Here is a 20,597-nt window from a genome sequence, read left to right as displayed (position 1 = left end):
ACAAGCAATATACATAAGAATAAAGTAAAACAGATTTTATTATAAATATAATTTACATAGAGTTTATGGTGGTATATATATATATATATATACTCTCTTTTAAATAATGTACAAACAAAGAGATTAAACAAAAGATTAAATTAATCATCTTGTGCCATCATAATTTATTTATTTTGAGTAAAAGATTTTCCCAAAAGTTCAAGCTACTCGATGTGATTATAACGAAAATGGAGTTATAACCTTATTGTAAACGCTTTCATCATCTCCCTCTTTCTTCATTTCTTCTTGTGGACTCGCAAAAAAAAAAAAAAAAAAAAAAAAATGTTATGGCTTGTAAGTCTAGTTTTAAGAGGCGAGTCAGAGCAGCATTGAGTCCCAAAACTAATAGTTTTAATACAATAAGCGATGATTATTATTCAGTCTGTTAACATTATCACATTATTATAAGATTTCACATTTCAATTAATATCTTAATTTCAATTAATATTCAATTGTAATCGTAATTCAATATGTTTGTTCTTGGGATTAGTTGCGGCACCTGGGGTCCTTTTTTTGAATTTTTAATTAGAATTTTAATTATTAATTAAAAACTAACTTCCCCGCCAAAAAAAACTCATCATTTCCCCCACCGCCAAATGAGTAAGGCTTCAGTTCTTTTCTCTTTCTAATGAGGCTAGGCTTAACATTTTTCGGCCGATTATTTCAGACGATTCTGTTTATTTTTTTAATATTTGATGCATTTAAAATTAAACATTGTTAATGAATCGATCTTTCAGATTTATTCTGAAGTACTTTTAAATTAAAATAAAACAGAATAAAGGAAATTAAAAATTTCTAATCTGCATAGCGTTACCCCAACTGGCGTGGAAAAATTCACGTTTTTGCGTAAACGTAACTGGCGTTGAAAATTCACGCATGCGCATTGAGTTCTGATTGTTGACAGCTATTATCAACGGTTGCGGAATTGATTTAAATTATTTTTAGGTTAGTTGTAGGCTTTTGTAATTAAATTGTATTTATGTTAGTTATATATTTTTTGTATATCCTTATAGTTTTAAGTACATCGTTTTTAAGTAGTTTTTTTTAAACCTGTTTTCAACCGATTATTTTAAACGATTCGTTTTATTTTCTTAGTGTTTGATGCATTTAAAATCAAACATTGTTAATAAATTGATCTGCTCATGATGAATCTATGAAAACTTTGTTGACAAATTCTTGAGATATTACATAAATTAAGAAAGATATTCTTTAGTGCTCATAAAGTTTAAACGCTCAGTGACTCTGTTTTCAGTAATCATATTATAAAAAATGCTTTGTTTCAGTAAAAAATATTATTATAGGAAGATAATATTATCCGCCTTTTTATTTTATGAATGTAGATTTCAACACACATTATTACTCTGAAATTTCATTGTTTCTCTATGGGAAATCAGATTACTACAGATGCTATCGTTCATTGTACAAAAGTTTAATGAAAGAGATAGAAAATATCTCACAATGCATTGCTACGGAACGGTAAAAATTTGCACATTAGGAAGAGCTTGCAATTCTAGTGCCAATTTTCCATTTTTGAAGCTGCATTTACACTAAAACTTGTATGAAGAAAGGAAAGGAAGGAATTATGTTTAAGAAGAAATAATGCTGCTGTCATTGTTGATAAACGCACACCTCACAATATTCCCTCAGATTTGAAAATCAAAAATGCTTTATTTTCTATCAAACTGCACGTTGATCCCGCCGCCTTTAAACATAAATAAGTATTTAAAGGGATGATGTTAAGAAATAAATTTAAAACGTTATTTACTGTCAGCACTTTTCAAAGCTATATGTAGTTGATTTAAATAAGTGCATGCGATTGGATCTCTAGAAGTTGGAATTCTGAGATAATCACGATTTAAGCTTTTGGGAAAAAATCATTTTCCAAAAGAAAAAAATGACGGAAACTTGAATATTGACCTTAGCAGAATCACTAAAAGAAAATAAGATTGTTTAAACTATTTCTTCACATACGTTCCAAAGTTCATCAAATCCTATCTTCTAAATTCTGTGATGACATTATTTTTAGAACTTAGAAAATGATCTTCAAGCATTCAGTGGTGCAAGATGAAGATATTTAACTGAATTAATTGAAGTTAATAAGAGTGAGGAAGAAAAGGCAGCTGATAGTTCTCAAAGAGTCTTAAACTTTTTCCAAGGATATCTTTTCCTTAATTAATACTTTTGTTTGCAGTAATACCAAATGTTTCCGATGTGCATCAGAATTTATTAGTTGGGTCGAGATATTTGTGCATACAAATGGTATTTGCATCCATAAATAAGCAAAACAAATCAATAGACTTTTTTTTTTCAAAATATTTTGTTCTGTAGTTTTCTTTCGAAATAAGCTTATATTTTTATCTCTTTTTTTTATGTAAATGCTTATATTATTTTATTAAAAACTTTCATTTTGAAGTTTTAAAAAAGTTTAAATAGTTAAGCCTTAAAAATATAATTTCATATTTTCAAACTATTTATGAACTATAACTCGTCTATAATCCTATTTTATCTGTGTCTATGCAGTACTGTTATCTACAAGTTCCATTTTACTTATGTTTTGGCAAATTTTAAGACTGTACACTATTTAAAGAATTTTTTTTCATATCTGCCATAAATTTTCAAATATCATTACATAATATTAAGAAGTTCCAATATTCGGATGGTTTAAAACGATTCAACTCCTCACGTAAGATGTGCACTCCGTCATCAGTAGAGAATAGCTGACCTCACACCATTTGTGCACTCATCAGGATGGCGAAAGTCAACCACCATAATGGAAGTTTCACATTCCCTTATTTGAGACGCTTTATTAAATTTTTGGAAATCGAATTTGTGTTTTTGACGCATTTTTCTCAACCGATCGAAAAAAAAAAAAATTTGACACAAAACTAGTATTGTAGGAATCACGTGTACCAAAAACCATATATTTAAACCATTGCGTTTTTGAGTTATCACGTTTACCTTTTACTGAAATTACCGACCGACAGACGGTCAACCCCTTGTTGAATTTAATTCAAAATTTCATGGGTATCTACGTTATAGATGTTAAATCTGTGTGCCGAATTTTATCTACCTATCTATTTTCATTTTGTAGTTATTGAGTTAATTTACATTCGAAAGACCGAATAGACAGACTTTCTTTGAGCGAATTCTGCACAAAATTTGATCTGCAAACTTGGTATAAAGACCGTATACCTTATTTCATCCTCTAACTCAAAAGTTTTTAAATCTGTGTCTTAGACAGACATTTTCCAAAAATGTGTTTTTTGAATTCAAAGAGGTCAAAACTATAGAGATCAGTCAAGATCTCTAGTTTTTTTTCGAAGATTACATTACTTCTTCTAAACTACGTATACAAGAAATTAAAAATCAGGAATATTCAAAAAATGGTATGCATGGTAAAAACAGCTCAATACTAAATTTGGAGGTTCGAGTCTGATTGACGTTCACACACATCAAACAGCAGTCTCTGGATTTCTTTTATCAATTTTTCTTTATCTATAGCTTCAGAAACGGGCATTTCTATTTATGTGTTATTCTCTGATGTGTTCCAGCAGTGGGCAAGAGAATAGGAAGTGGTTTATATCACCACCGATATTTTCAGCACATCGGCAGTTGTAGTCTTTAATGTTGAAGTGGCTCGGATATTTTAACTACTGATACAGTAACTTATTTGTAGCTGCTTGAGTAATAATCTTTTATCTATGCATCTGGAAATTTTCAGTTCTTCAAATATTTTATATACGAATCTTTCTTTTTCTTCAATATCCCAAGTCTTTGCCATTCATTATTTTGATTAAATTTTTTTGTATAGTTTTGAAAGTTTTTTCTTCAGTTTTCAAATAAATAGTTATTTTAGGCAAAATAGCGGTATTTTTGCCGCCTATATCTGCTTCCTCATTACGTGTTAATGACCGATGTAGGCTGTGACCCAATTCAGGGAGATGGAACAATCTAATAACTCACGAGTTTTCTCTACCAGGTATTTTTCGGCTGAAAAATATTTCCCGAAATTTTAAAGCACTGAGCGAGTCAATCTATATATGACAGTGCTTTTTTTCCTTTTTTTTTCCTTTTTTTTTTAATATAGTGAGTTCTACCCGAAGAACTTAATAGCGATTGGCCAGACGATAAAGATGCTCTTTCTGTTCATTTGGCTTAGAAACGCAGAAATCCACACCAACCAGACCATTTAGTTTGGAATCATCTGTAAATAAAAATTCGGACCATTTCTGCCCTACCTCACAATTTTAATATTTGCAGACTGAATCCAAGTTAATGAGGATATTTCAGTTTCCATAAAATTAGAACCTATTCCTTGTAATGTGTATGCTATATTTTACTTTAAACATTGTCGAATTCAGTTCACAAATAAGATCTATTGTTTCAATGCCACAAATAATTTGAAGCGCCGAATGTAGTCGCCTGAAGACTTCCGTTTTTATTAAAATTTCTTTTTTTGGATGCTTCAAGTTTTCTGAACTTGACATAAAATCCCAATTCACCCAGAAGGTGGAGCATAAATGAAAATTCTTTCTTACTGAGCATTATATGAACTATTCCGAGAGCTGCTTTCGGATTTTTGCTATTGTTAATATATTAAGAACTTTGGACATTTTAAATATCTACGTATTTAATATGTGCTTGACTATTAAGTTTAGTTATAAAACGGCCAGTAGGCAGCGCATGCGTAGAAAGGCTGAAAAATGCTGTTCTGTCTATGGCAAGGAATTGTCTAGTCGAGACAACAACATGCCGCTATATTGTATTTTTTTTCTTACTGCGCATACGTTTGTAGAATTTGGCGTTTTTTTTGGCGTGAAAAAAATGACCATGTATCATAGATTAATTCCGGCAATTTTTGCTTTTTAATTGATTTCTGATTTTAGGCTGTTTTTTTTTTCATTTTATTTGCCATTTCTTTTCTGTAGTTTTCCAAATTTAGGCATGTTGACCTTTTTTTATTTTATTTTGCCATGTTTCTTTGTGTAAATATCCATAATTTTAATACGACGCGCAGTGAAAAACAAAATTCAGTGACTCCAAAACGATAGTTTATGGCCAAGCATGGAATACCTGAATCGATTTTGTGAAATTGTAGCAAACACAAATCAGTCCTTTTCTATGCATGCGCTGTCTACTAGCCGTCTTATAACTGACTGAGTGTAAACCCGGTATTACTTTATCATATGTGTAAAAAAAAATCATCTCATTTTGCAGAATTTTATTTAAATTTATATTTAGACATAACTAAGATTTACAAAGTGTGATAACAGGTGCTTTCTGAAAGTATCATTCATTCATCAGTTTTTCACACAAAGATTTTAGAGGGAAAAAAACTTTTTGAGAGCTGATTTAGTAGTTGATTCTTCATTAATAAAAGAAATTGCTGAACGATGAGGCAATGCATTAGTAAGTGTTAGTTTTCCCCTTGATGCTGGATAGAATACCGTGAATTTCAGATATAACTAAAAACTAAACAAAAAAAAAAAAGCAATCCGTATGAAAATAAATTAAACGCAAATATTTCCTAAATCAAAGATAATAAAAAATACATTGTATTTATAGAGCGCTAATGTTGCTACATTTAAAACATAAATGAACAGAACCAAATTAGAAATAAATGATTTTTTTCAAGGTTCAACCTCAGGCAGGGATTATTTCTGTGTGAAGTCTGATTTTCGTCAAAGTATGAACCCCTCTCGTGACCCGAGAATCCTAAGAAATTGAAGTTTTTGAAGGTAAGAATTAATATCATAAAATCAAAGACAATAAATGATACAATAATTAGCAAGATATTATTTCAAAATTCAAATCTAAGCGAAACCACAACAAAATTGAATCAAATCAAGTTACAGTAAGACCATTAAATAATAAAACATCAATAAAATATAAAAACAACGAACATACCAGTTGAAAGTAAAAACCTCCAAAATCTTTTATGAAGAGATGCATTATTATTACAGGCATATTCAGCTTTAAACGCGGGAAAGTTGGATTTAGTTTAATATTATGTTCTGGACTGACAGGTTTATTTTCTTTATAAAAGTTTTTCGAATTTTTACTTTCAAATGGTATGTTTCTTGCTTTTATATTTTATTGATTTTTTTATGATTTAATGGTTTTATTGTAACTTGATTTGATTAAATTTTGCTGTAGTCTTGCTTAGATTTGAATTTTGAAATAATATTTTGCTTATTATAGTGTAATTTATTGTCTTTGATTTTATGATATGAACTCTTATCTTCAAAAACTTCAATTTCTTAGGATTTTCGGATCACGAGGGGTCAATACTTTGATGAAAATCAGACACCACACAGAAAAACCCCTGGTTTGAATCCCTGCCAAAGGGTGACCCTTGAAAAAGTCTTCAAGCTGGATTCGTCATTTCTTTCCTTTTTATTCTATTTGTGCATTTAAACTTAATACTTATTTATAATTTGGTTAAAAACTATTAAGTTACGCCTATTATGGAATCTATAGAGAGGGAAAAAATAGCATTTATTAATGCACTATCTAGTAAACTGCTACGTCTTTCAGTATTGCATTTCATTAATAAAAAATCTACTAAAAATTAACTGGCAAACTTTACAAAATGAAATGTACTTTCTGCGGAAAATGACGAATGAATGAACGTTTCAGAAAGCACTTGTTAAGAGCCCTCTCTTATCTGATAAGAACACTCTCTTATCATCTGTTCCCATGATAATTTCTGCCATAATAAGAATGGATTTTCATTATTTGTGCGATTTCTATTTTTTTTAATATTAAGCTGTGTATGCTGATTACAAAAATATTTCAAAAGATGAAATTTCTAATATTATTCGCTTTTGGAGGTAATAATTACTTTGATTTCTTTCTTAATAGATGCATATTCTTTATTATTAATCCACGTCAAAACTTTGTCATGTTTAATTTAATGCCACGAATGTAATAATTAGTTATAAAACTAAAAGATGGACGAATTTTCAATTCGATTTCATCGGTTATATTAATTTGTTCTCTTGAATTTTGTATTAATTTTATGTTGAAATATTGTATATAATTCGAATTTATTTTGATTCTTTTGAAATTAATTAAAAAAACGGAATAGAGTTATTATAATTTCTATATAGTTTTCTTTTGTTAACTAGATCTGTACCTTGTTTTCCTTATGTTTGCTTTATTTTATAAAGTGTCTGTTTGTGTTAAACAATTAATAACGTGCATGTCAGTTATCTGTCGAGGTTAATTTCCCAAAGAGCTTTTACTGACATTTTTATCAAAATTATTATTTTTAAATTTATAATCATAATTATTACATTTTAACAACTACACATTGTTTCAAAATCATTTGGAATTCGAATTTTTTTGGTTACTTCGAAGTTAAAATTAAAAATCGTAAAAACATTATTTTAATTTCCAGATTGTTTTCTTTAGTTAAATATAATCATAATTTATGCACTACTCGTCTGATTTATTTTACATGGCATTTAGCGAGTGTTCAGCAAATTTTAGCTGGCAAGTCCCCAACAATTCAAGATCTATTACATTAAATTAGTTTTTACTTATATATGTAATGGAATTCATTATAAAGTTATTATTTTAATTTTTAATAATTATTATTTTATGCATTGAAATTATATTCCATTAATTTATAAGGCATTATTTATTAAAATTGTTTAATACTAAAATTTAGTTTTCAGTACTACTTTAGAAAAAACGCTCATTTGATATTCTAATTACTGTTACCCATTTGTTTTTGCTTTTTTCACTTTTAAGGTAATTTTTTCTTCATTTGAATTTTTGAATAGGTTGTTGAGAACCCTATTAGTTCCAAACTAGCCTTAATTCATTTTGTTATAACCAGCGGACATGATCTCGAAATTTTGTCATATATTCTAATAATGCGTCTTATCAAACTCATGCCATTGAGGAACAATAGTTACAAAAGATCCAATTAGCGTGCAATTTTTGACGATTTTTTTATTATAAATGACTGGGATGCTTTTAGTACACAATAATTAGAACATCGAATGCTCATTTGGTGGGTGTCGTGGCTGGTTCGTGAGTGCTTTGAAAAAATTAGGCAAATAGAAAACTTAATAAATTTATTGTAGATTCGTTCGAGTTACTCTGCTCAGTAACTCCTTCTCCTCCAAGAGCAAACACTCGAATGAGATCACTCTTTTAATTACACTCGCGCTAGTTGTCTAGCGCCATCTATGAACGTTTATTTCCTAACGCTTCAAAATCCAATCACTACAGTGGGTTTATTTCTCAATCGATTGTACAAAAACTATATTCCACAAATGTACTCAAAAATCGCATACGAGATTTTATAAATTTAAGTCAGTGCCTTTTAGAGTTCTCGCGTTTACATGCTTGTGTAAGTTGAAACCTACAGATGGTCAATCTCTGGTAGATATTTATACTTTGGATGCTAAATCAGTGTATCAGATTTTCTGCATCTATGTTTTGTAGTTATCCTGTGTACAAATAACTGTATCCGACAGACAGACTTCTTCTGAATGCAAGATTTGATAGAAATCTACCAATTTTATCTTTTTAGCTCAAAGTGTTTTTGAGTTATTGTGTTCTTAGATAGACAGATGTGAAGGCATATTTTTAAAAATGTGTTTTTCGAGCTTTTAGGGAGATCTGAAACATCAAAATTTTGAGTTTGAATTTTTTGACAATTACAATACTTTCTTTTTGTGTACTACGTGTACGCGAAAGTAAAAAATAAGATTTTGAGCAAAAGATTTAATTAATTTTTCTATTTGTAGAAATATTGTTATTAAAATGAAATTTCTGGTATATTAAATAGCTTTATTTACAATTTAATGTTTTACTGAGAACAGCACCCATTCAAGGCTTATTGAGTCGGAAATTAGGAATAAATATAATAATATTATTTATTATAATTATTAAACAGTGCATCAAAAATATTTTAAGGTGTTGTCCAAAATAAAACCTGTTATACTTTAAAATTTTTGTATGTTTCAAAAATTTTAATATATTTATATTCAGATAAGTTGAAAGCAATAGACATATCGAATAACACTAAACCACAAAACCAAATTTTGAAGATACTTTTTGAAATTTTTAAAGGATAATGACCAGTTTTCGTGTAATCTAATGAATACTTACTTTTTTGATAGTAAAAAAAAAAAAAAAAAAAAAAAAAAAATCTATCAATCACTCTTTTTTCCAATTCCTACTTTTAGTTCACACTCTCCCTATGTATATTTATTTATATATCTTGTTCAAATTTTCAATCGTTAATAAAATACTTTTTATTCATCCACTCAAGTTCAAATACATTTTTCAAACGTGTTGTGGATGGCACTTGATGTTAATACAGTTTTTTTCAAATATTAAATCATTAATTAAATTTAATTAATTAATTTTAGTTTTATATAGGAGAAAAAAATAGACCAATAGATGGCAGCACGATAGAGTCATATTAACTAATAAATCATTTTTGTTGTAATCATTATTTTAAAACTAATAATAATAAAAAAAAACTTTCATCAATGAAGGACATATCAGTGGATATGATCTTTTTTTAGACTTCTTATACAGCTTATTCAGTTCCAAAATGTTTTCTTGTATAAGATATTAACAGGATATAAATTTAGGAATAAATACCGTCAGTGTCGAAGCGTGTAGATCGCTGGAAAAAAATGATATAAAATATTAAAGGATAATTATTTAATAAAAAGTTACTTTGACTTTTTTATATTACTTGTTGAGAAAAGGATTCCCTATAGCCCCTCTAATGATTAGTTAACTTTACCTGCCAGTAAATATACAATGTGAATGGAAATACTTCATTTAATGTTGTGTATATTTGTGAATGTGTGCCACTTCAACTTTTTTTTTTAAGTGAATGGGGTTTTTTTTGCACATTATTAATCATTTTCAAGATTCTTATTACTTGTGCCTTTCGAGAATAATACTTAGTTAGCCAGGTTTTTTTTTTTTTTTTTTTTTTTTTTTTTGGCTAAAATTCAATAGTTTGCTAATTCAAGAGTTAGATTACTTGATTTTTGTTTTAAAAACAAAATTCAATTGTGAAATTTTCTTTTTCGTTTTTTGTTTTTACGATACTTTTTCAAGCTTGGGAGGAAATTAAAGCTGATTGAAGATGCACAAAATTATTAAAAACATCTTTTTCTTATTAAAACGGACGAGGGAAACAAGAAACATCTACAAAATACAAATTCAGTACCAAAACACGTGTCAGTCTTAAAAATAATGAAATATACTCAAATAGCTAATTTCTAAACTGTTCAGAATAGATATATATATATTAAGGTCAATGCGGATAATCGGTTATTATAAATACTAACGGGTTTGGTTATTATTAATAATGTTCGTTTAGTATTAATAATAACCGATTAACAGTAACATATATGTAAGATATGCAATGTACAAAAAATTCCTAATAGCTGTTTTTTAAAAATGAAAACAGCCTTTTCCGAATTGTCATGTTTAACTGTTTTAGACAATAATATACTGGAAAAGCTATTAAAAAATACTTAAGTAATAAATTCCTTTATTTCAGCTCTGTTAGGAACAGTGCGCTGTGACAGCAAATGTTTCAATAAAAAATTTACGAGATGTGCTCAGAATTACATCACTGACATTGAAAAAGTATACAGTTCATGTAAGTATGATTCTAATAATTTATCCAACTGTATCAGCTAGGAAAAAGCAATATATCTGTAAAAGAGATTAACACTTTAATGGTCATATGTCTAAGAAATCAAAAGTCACCTGGGGCTGATAATATTTTTCAACAAATTATCTAAAAAATCTTTAATACAAATTCAAGAAGTAATTAAACATGTTTGAACATACAAATAAAATACAATAATAATATCACGTTCCGGTCATCACACAATTGTGAAAGGATGGCAAATTATATAGGAAGAAATTATCTGCATTTACTATTTTAGTTCTTTTTAACTACCTGTTAAAATTGTTGCACCACAGCTGCAAGAAGCGATATGATATGTACAGGTTAGGTCACTTGTTTCAAAAGATCGGTAAATTTTTCCAAAATAGTTTCTCTGCATTTAGAAAAAATTACATATAAAAAAATTACAAATAGTTTCTCTGCATTTTTTTCGCATAGATTCTATTCGTTTTATTTTTTTGTGCTATATTAAATCCCTAACTGTTTATAACAGTATAAAAAAATTACAAATATGTCTTCTTCCAACAATTTCAGTTTATATATATTATAAAAATAATTACGTTTAATTGACTCGAAATCTATAGCCACCTTGATTTCCTAATTTATTACAATATAAAAAAATACTGATATGTCTTCTTCCAACAATTCTAATTTATTTGTATCATAATAATAATTACATTTAATTGACTGAAAATATGAAGTCACTTAGGTGTGAGCAACCGTTAAAGTGTAAATGATAATTAAAAGAAAGATGAAGTACAATAATCCGATAGATTAGAAGAGTGCAGAATTGGGAAAAGATGTCAGATTAGTACAAATTCATTTAAAAAGACACATTTTAATTGCAAAAACCGGTGCGTGTGCAACACAACAATGCAAAATTTATCAAATCATGGAGAAAATTATATTCTTTGCTAAGCGCCTTTAGTAACCAACTAGTTCGTCGAGATTGATGACAGCTAAAATTTCAATTAATTATTTTAAGTAACTTACTCTTAATGGCTTCCACAAGCATGCATTTTCAAAATTCAAAATTTGATAAACATATAGCAGGGAATATTTTAAAAGCCTTACATACTTTTGTTTATTATTACGTGCATTTCTCTAATTTTTTATCATCTAATCTAAAATTTCAGACTTATTAATGATCAAATTTTAAATAATATAAAAGCGGTTTTGCTAAAATAATAAAAAATGGGCGCATTTAAAAAAATTTCATCTTCTAAACTTAAACCTTAAATGCAAATTTTTATGAATAGTGCAGATGAATGCATGTCTCTCTCTCTCTCTCTCTCTCTGTACCTATGTTGGTGCTTTACAGTTTAGGTCGTTTGATCCAGAGTTACTAAATTTGGTGCAGATATAAATTGGATGGTAAAAATGAACATCTCGGAGTGATTTTAAAACAAATTTCGTTAATTAAAAATTAAGTGAAATTTGAACATTTCTTAGTTATACTTTTGAAAATATTACGACACAAAAATGATTTTTGCATTATCTAAGAACTCACAAAATGGTCTTTCCAGTAGCCCTAATTTTTTGGCGTATGCTTTTTCTATTTTTATTTGTAATAATATTTTGTACATATTCTCTAGCACTCTTTTTGTTTTTTGTAGTGAATCTGAAATTTTAGTCATTATTGCTATTAATATTTCCTATTTGGAATTTTTTCCTATTGCTTATGGTGTATATATGAAAATATGACTTATTTATCCATTTGATTAGGTTTCAATATTAGGCATGTTTTTAATACAATTTTTGAAATTTTGCTGTATTTATAATTAAGGTTTAAAATCGGATTCAAGTGTTTTTCGGTTCATTTTTAAGTACTGCTGATCTTTCTTATAATATAATTGGATGCATGTGGGTATCTATAGAAAATAGCACAATGAACAGAAGGATCTAAGGCTTTTAAAATAGGATGAGTTACATGTATATCAAAATTTGAAATTTCAAAATACTTTGCTGGAAAAGTTATTAAGATCTAATTATTACAAAGTTTTATTTGATTTTTTTTTCTATTGTTAATCCTAGTGAACCTATCATTCACCAAAGGCGGATAACATAATAACATTTCAAGATGTTCATTAACGGCATGCTTTAAATAGAAGCATACACATCATAGAAAAATAAGCCATCATCCTTTATCATCAATAATAAAAAAATCTTAGACGAAATAATTATAGCATCAACGGAAATGGTTTGAATTTCTTTATAACAGTTAAATGAATATTATTGTAAAATAAGCAGAAAATATTTTTATTTAAAAAATTAAAAATTGAAAAAATAAATAGTAAAGCAATTGAAAAAAATCTTTTTAAATTTTAAGCTGGTGTAAAATTTATTTTGAGCCATAATATTTTCCTAATTGTACCAGGAAGAATATCAAAATTTGGTTTAGTTTTTAATTAATTAAAATTTCCGAAAAAATCACACGGAGGTAATATCCTTACCCTCCCAAGTACATTAATGTCGTATTTAGTAACTCTAATACGACATAATTAATTAGTAAAATAATTTGTTCTGTAAAAAATTAATACGAGTGCCTTTACGCTTTTTGCTCGCATTTTACTTACATGTATTCGCAATCGAATTAATAGGCGTTTGTACTCGGCTTTTTAGCGTAATGGTCCCATGAAAAATTTCATCGGTTCAGTTTGATGCTTTTAATGTACTCTCTTGAAATACACGCGGATAAGTGTACGGCCAAAATGCCTACCGAATTCTCTATCTTTTAATCTGGTTATTTGTCGAATAGGAACTGAATAACTGAAAAATGCATTGAGCTTGATGAATGAATTTTTGTATATTTATTCGAAAACTGTAGATTTGTGTGTAATTTTGTGCTTAAACATTATATTTGTTTATATAAAACACTTTTTTATCGGAAGTACATGGTTACGAAAAAAATCTGTATTGGTATATGACCAATAGAAAGTCCAATAGGTTCAGTAACGGACAGCGACGATGCTAAATCAGAAACTTAGTTAAATACTCACACACACACATACATACGAAGTATACACAAACAGTAACATAAGTTTCAGAAATCAATTTCATATAAGCAACCAATCGTTAATAAACAACCTACGAACTGCAAAACATTTAGAGAGAATTCGCTGGAGATCAACATTTCAACGAAAGGATTCAATCGACTATTCCTTTCTTCGACTCGGTTTCTATCGCTAATTATTTTCAATTGTGCCTCTCAGTTTTATATCGAATGTTCAAGAACAAACTTTGGAATTCGAGTCTTAGTTGGAGATTCACCAAAATCTGAATTGTTCCGGGAATTTTCATTTTTGTCTCCAAAATCGCCAAATGTCGTTAACTTTGTAAGAAAGGCGCAACAAACTGTCTGCAAAACCCTTTCTTATCCTGTATATCATTCTTATCTTTATCCTACCTAATATTTATGTATTGATTGGCTTAAAAATTAACTATTCGATCACAGAATAGATACTCTATATAAGGTTCATCTTATAAAGCTCTTTTTCTTTTTAAGGTGATACGCTGAAGCAGCAAGCAAGATGTGTTTACTCTGCTGCTCTGGACTGTGAGACGGCTTTTATTCCGGAAGCTTATTGGCACAAGGACTCTGTGGTAGAAATTTGTGATAAAAAAAGCGAATGTATGTAAACTTCTTCAAGATATTATTTTCTTTCACAAATATTCTATTCCTAATACATTCATATTTGTTCACATTCGATTTAATTTTATTTAAATAAAACAATGTCCTTCAGTGCCCTGGCGTTGAAAAGAGCATCTGAGTTACAAATATCTGAATTTGGAACTCGATTCGTGAATTGTCGCGAAAGAGAGCTTGGCGCTCGTTACTTCCATCTGGGACTAAATGCACTCTCATTAGTGTAGGGTGGAGTGACAGCTCAAATGCCGAATTCGTCATCTGACGGTAATTTATAAATATGAGATTCTAAAAAAAAAAAAAAAAAAAAAAAAACCTTTGCGTTGCTCGAAAGCGGGATGTAAATGTAATTAAACAAGCAAAACTTATTATAAAGCCATGAAAGGAAATTTTATTGTTTTTAATTAATTAGATATAGCAAATACAGCTCTTTTCATGAATAATGATTGGCGTGGTGTGGAAATTTGTAGAGAAAGATTTCAGTCCTCTCCCAAATAGCCCTAGTGTTGCTTTTACACAGAATATTAATATTACTAAATTAAGCTTTTCACACATTTCTCTGTGATATGCAATCAGTCTGAAGTTGGATCTTCACGGTTATTCCAGATCACGCAAAAGGTGTTATGGATGTAAGAAACAAGTATATAATGTGCAAACCTGTTGGAAAGGAAGCTTGGGCATCCAACTGTCTGAATTTCCTTCACTTCTTTCTATCGCCCGTTTGGAAAGGGATCTTAATTAATGAGGGCGGAGACTGAAAGAATGAAGATGCATGGAAGACAACTTAATCTGTGAGGGAAAAAGTTCTACGAGAAGTTATATTGAAATAAAGCTAGTTTGAAGTACTTTTGAATGATCGAAGTGCTTTTGAATGAATAAAAATGGCATGGTGTGGCGTTTCATATAACCACTCACGATTACTCCAATCTACTCTAGAGGCATGGAGTAGAGAGGAGTAATCGTGAATGGATGACTTTATATATTCACAAAGTAAATCAATAGGTTAACTTCGATAAGTTTTTCGCGCACGCCCAGACATGTAGAGTGACATACGACCATTCACGATTACTCCACTCTACTCTAGCGGCATGGAGTCACTGGAGTAATCGTGAATGGATGACTTTATATATTCACAAAGTAAATCTGTAGGTTAATTTTGATACATTATTCGGTCATGCTCAGTCAATCAATTAAAAAATATATTTAAGATTATTACTCGTAATCTATAAAAGTTTAAGTCATAAAGAATATGTAATTCAATTGGAAAATATTTCTCTATTAAATATATGTAAATTGCATTTATATAAAGACGCACCTACATATTTACAATTGCATCGTTTTCTACCTTTTGAATGTATCCCCCTCCCAAAAAATGAATGAACGCTGCAGTTTAAGTTAATATTGAAAGAGTATTTTAGCTCCCAAATACATTTTTAATAATTACATTAATTTTTTTCCCTTTATATTTACTTTTTTTTGTGTAAAAGGAGTTGCATGAAGGGAAATTGTGCTGATTTTTGTTCTTTGCTTTTAATTCCTATGACGTTTAGTTGTTTAAAATGACTTGTCTGTCCATTAAGTGTGAATCACTTAGCCGATTTAAAGGGTCTTACAATAATGCACTTATGATATGATGCAATTTTACAGTCAGTAAGCACGGTTTGGCATGTACACAAGAAATTTAATGAGCATATTTTGTAAGCTAAATTATGAAATAAAAATACAAAGTTTTACTAAAAAGAATCACTAATATTTAAAGGCAATAAATGAACTATAAAGGTTTTAAAATCCAATTATAAGCTAAACAAGAAATGAAATTACTTAAAAATTACTTTCTAAGTTAAAATATTTATTGACAGATTAAAACATAAAGAGTTTCTTTGTTTAAATTTAATGCTTATTTCCCAAAAGCAGATTTATTTCAACCACAATTGAGACAATAGAATCCATTTAACTCTTATGACAAAAACTTTGAAGTTTTCCAAATTATAAATAGTGTTGTAGTAAATTTTTTTTTATGTTTACATTATGTAATTTTGAAACATTGTCAATAATTTGAATTTCTTTTGGTTCATTCAGTAATAAAAACTGTAAAAAAAAGGGTTATTGTATTTCTGAAATATTATCGTTACTTAAATATGTCCGTTCCTTGTATTTATTCTTAGTGCATGTGAGCGAATAATCCTCTGAGGTTTTTCTAAGGTCAAGAATTTTTCTGATGTACAATACAGGTAGTAAAAGCAGCGGCAGTGGTTTTTTCGAAACTTTCTCCCATGCACAATAATAAATTTAATTGCGCATCCTTATCCGTACTTCTTTGGCGGTTAATAGTTTCGAGAAAATCTATTATAGTGAGATTTTTGGCGATGAATCACTGGAATGTATCAGAAAACCAAATATTTTTCTTTTTTTCCGACCGCTTAAAATCAAAATTTTACACAAAACTATTATCGTACTCACAAATTAAGGTACTATATTTCATGTTATTGCGTTTTTCAGTTTTCGCACTTACGTGTTGGTAAAAGTACAGACAATCAGAATTTGTTTGTTTAGTTATATTAACGTCCCGTTGTAAAGCAACACTTGGGCTATTTTGGGACGGACCTCGTAATTTTGAACCACGGTTAGATGACGAGGACGACACCTGAGCTATCACCCCCCTCTGCACACCACACCAGCGGGAGGACGTTTGGCATGACGGATTTAACGTGCAACAGACCCCCTTACACGACGTTCTTCGGTGGAATCGGATCTCGAACCTGAAACCCTACGGCTCACAAGCAGAGACCTTACCACCAGGCCACTGAGGCCCACAGACAATCAGAAGGTGAATACCTTGAGTTCCAAATTTGAAACAAATATGCACTTTAGATGTTACCTCTGTGCACTAAATTGTAATCATCTATCTCACATCGTTTTGAAGTTATTGTTTTAATTTGTATTCAGGCAGTCGGATAGGCAGATTTCTACTGAAAGAATTTCAAACTGTAATAGAAATATTTGGTGTAAAGGCCATTTCATCAACCTAATTCAAACATTTTTTGAGTGATCATTTTCACAGACAGACATAATTCCGAAAAAGTATTTTTCGGATCCAGGGAGGTCTGAAGTGTGAAGAATTGTCAAAATACACTAGCCACCTTATACACGGAAAGTCTTCGGCCAACGGAGCTCGAACTCACTCCTAAAGGGATGCGAGTCCAACTCCCTACCAACCAGGCTATTCCGGTCTAAAAAAATTACCTCCAGAACAGGGACTCGAATCACGGACCGTTAGGTTAAAAGACTATATTATAAATAATATTATTATATATTCATTAAAAATAAATCATTACTGCTCTTTTTAATTGAAAAATCATTGCCTTCCTTCGTGAAACTCAATTTAATATCTAGTTTTTCTTAATTCGTATTTTTGGATAAGTCGAATTTTCATTTTGATATCGTCAGATTCAACAAATCACATACAATAAACATAAGAATAAACGAAAAGAATGTTGAAATTGAATAAGTAGATGGTTATTGTAATTCTCAGAAGAGAATATGGAATTTGTATTAGAGTAAGAAGTGTTAAATTCAAGTTTCAAATTAAAATTTCTGTGCACTTCAAAACTGAGAATCAATAAATGCATGATTGCACTGTTATTTCTTTCAGATCTTGAGAAACATAGAAAATGTCTCGCAAATGCCGTTAAGGGAGCAAACTGTCTGGATAAATATAAGAACATCATGAAAGATAAAAAAACTGCAAAAGAAATCTTAGGAGGTCTCAAAGAGGTCTGCAAGTAAGAGAATAATATGGTCTGTGGTGCAAATTGATTTAAAAAAATGCGTATCTATTCTTTATTTTCATAAGTTAAACTGAAATTTTTTATGAAACCCATTATTAGGAGTTATTTCAAATCTTTTAACAAAATATAGAAAAAAAATTGCAGGAAATTTGTTAACAAAAAAAGTAAAACTGTAGTAGAAAAATTGCTATAAAAATAGAAAATCGTCAGAAAAAGACTTTTAAGTTATGAAAAATTGAAAATTTTACTACTAATTAAATTTGTCTAAATTTTACACGACATAGATTTAAATTTTTAACTGGTAATCGACATCTTATATTTCACGTTTTTTTACTTGAAAACAAAACTTTCCTTTCTACTAATTCTTTAAAAAGAATTGGAAATTTGTTTTGTGACAAAAGGAATTCAAATTTTGAGCTCATTCTGGGAGATTCAAATATTTTTCAAATTGACTAAGACTTTTTGGTAAATATGTTACCATAGTCAATTGCTGTCTAATCAATTGCTATCTACCGTAGTAATTTGCTATCTAAATCAAGTCATGAATTCAAATTTTTTTCCCCGATATATATTAGTGTTCAGTATTTAACTTCAAAAGAATAATATTAATTGTTGTAGTTTAACCTTCAAATAACCATAATTTAATGCCATTGCTGAAATAACTAAAAATGTTGGGTTATCACTATAAAGCAGAACGAAAAACCAATAAAAAAATGAGCACAGATATAGTATCGTCATAAAAGAGATATTTCATAATCAAAATTTGATATTATGTCTATTTACATGGCAAACGAATAAAAATTTAAAATAGGTTATTTAACATATATCCACGTAATGAAATTCTTAGAATTTTTCTACATTTACTTTAAATTATAATACGAAAAATGAATATGTGGCGTGAAATTGGAAGTAGTGAAAGTCATTTTAGTTATATATGTTTTCCTTTCCGGCAAGGAATCCATCAATGTTGATGAATGACAGCAGTACTTAATTACTCTTCTCTAAGTACTGCAAAAGACATAAAAATTTAATCTAGATAAAAAAGAATCTATTACTCCCTAACAGTTTGTCATTAATTACGATGTTATGTGAGTACTTTGGGATTATCCCGCCGATTTGTCAACGCTGGCGAAAATACCCCAATCCTTTCGCTATCTTTTCGTTACTTTTTGGCGATAATATCGGGTTCTGCGAAAATGGTCTTCAGGATAATCCCAAAGTATCGTTATGTTCTTTTCATTACAGTGCTGCAAGAAAATACAGATTGAAAGGTTCTTCACACCAGTTTCTACCGATAAATTATTTTCGTGAATAGTAGAAAATTGACAATATTTCATTTTCTTTTCATCAATCTTCTGTTATTTATTTGTCTTATCCTTTTCACTCAATTCTTTCACTCACTTGTCATATCGTTTTCATCCGCTTTCTCTCATTCATTTGTCATATCCTTTTCATCTGTTTTCTCTTATTCATTTGTCAAATCCTTTACATTTGCTTTCCTACATTCGCTTATCATATCCTTTCTTCCGCTTTCCCTCATTCGCTTATCATATACTTTTCATTTACTTGCTCTCAATCATTTGTCATATCCTTTCATCCACTGTCCTGCATTCGCTTATCATATCCTTTTAATCCGCTTTCCCACATCCACTTGTCATATACTTTTCATTCACTTTCTCTCATTCATTTGTCATATCCTCTTCATCCGCTTTCCCTCATTCGCGTGTCATATCCTTTTTATTCGCCATCTTTCATTTATTTGTCGACTCTTTTCATGCTTTATCTTTTATTCACTTATCCTGCCCTATCCAGCACTGTAAACGTATTATAGGCTCTTAATATAGGCTCTTTATATATATATTATTAGATTATAGGCTCTTTAGTTCCAATTCTGCATTCTAATTATTCCCAAGTATGGTGGTATATTGACACTCATTGTTACTTTCTCTTTGTAGAGAAGGGAATTGGTTCGGAAAATGTATGCAAGGAAACACCGAAGATTTCTGTGGAGGGATCCCTTCAGATTACCTGTATGACGGTATTTTAATTTACATGATCAAATTGCAGAAGCTCCTATGCTCTGAAGTCATTCTCCCTGCAGACGAGAGTATCCCAGAGTCGGTCATTTTGGGACTCCCACGATTCACAGAGCTCACCGTAGCTCTCCTGAACTTCCCGTGAGAGATTGTGCCAAATGTAAACGAAATAAATGTTTTAGAATAGAGAATTAATTTCGTTTTACTTTATTAATTCAATTACAACCAATCACTTAGTTTTTACCAGGCTTATTAATTATTAAAGTTAAAATTTATTTTTTGCTTCATTAACTCGAAGAAAATTTCTTTTTCACTTCATTAACTCAATTACAAAGTTCTTTTTTTTACTTCATTAACTACTCAATTATTACCGAGAAAAGTTTCTTTTTTATTTCATTAATTCA

General features: G+C 29.5%; 1 protein-coding gene across 1 annotated transcript; it reads left to right on the top strand.

Annotated features, from left to right (window-relative positions):
* The first annotated feature begins 6,739 nt into the window (after nucleotides 1-6,739).
* On the top strand, nucleotides 6,740-20,376 carry LOC129988870 (uncharacterized). The gene is made up of 5 exons (XM_056097147.1): nucleotides 6,740-6,872; nucleotides 10,589-10,690; nucleotides 14,229-14,354; nucleotides 18,022-18,151; nucleotides 20,113-20,376. The coding sequence occupies exons 1-5, from the start codon at nucleotides 6,815-6,817 to the stop codon at nucleotides 20,336-20,338; spliced, it is 642 nt and encodes a 213-aa protein (XP_055953122.1). The 5' UTR covers nucleotides 6,740-6,814; the 3' UTR covers nucleotides 20,339-20,376.
* The last annotated feature ends 221 nt before the right edge of the window (nucleotides 20,377-20,597 follow it).

The sequence above is a fragment of the Argiope bruennichi genome, chromosome 10 (genome assembly GCF_947563725.1).
Source record: "Argiope bruennichi chromosome 10, qqArgBrue1.1, whole genome shotgun sequence".
Classification (NCBI taxonomy): Eukaryota; Metazoa; Arthropoda; class Arachnida; order Araneae; family Araneidae; genus Argiope; species Argiope bruennichi.
Note: the sequence above shows the minus strand (reverse complement) of the source record. Positions and strands in the feature narration are given on the sequence as shown.

What these genes read in the sequence shown, in the direction of transcription:
- LOC129988870 (XM_056097147.1), top strand. Translation starts at nt 6,815, where the DNA reads ATGCTGATTACAAAAATATTTCAAAAGATGAAATTTCTAATATTATTC. An exon ending in TTGTGATAAAAAAAGCGAAT is followed by an intron (nt 14,355 to 18,021) that starts GTATGTAAACTT and finishes TATTTCTTTCAG; the next exon opens with ATCTTGAGAAACATAGAAAA. An exon ending in GGTCTCAAAGAGGTCTGCAA is followed by an intron (nt 18,152 to 20,112) that starts GTAAGAGAATAA and finishes TTCTCTTTGTAG; the next exon opens with AGAAGGGAATTGGTTCGGAA.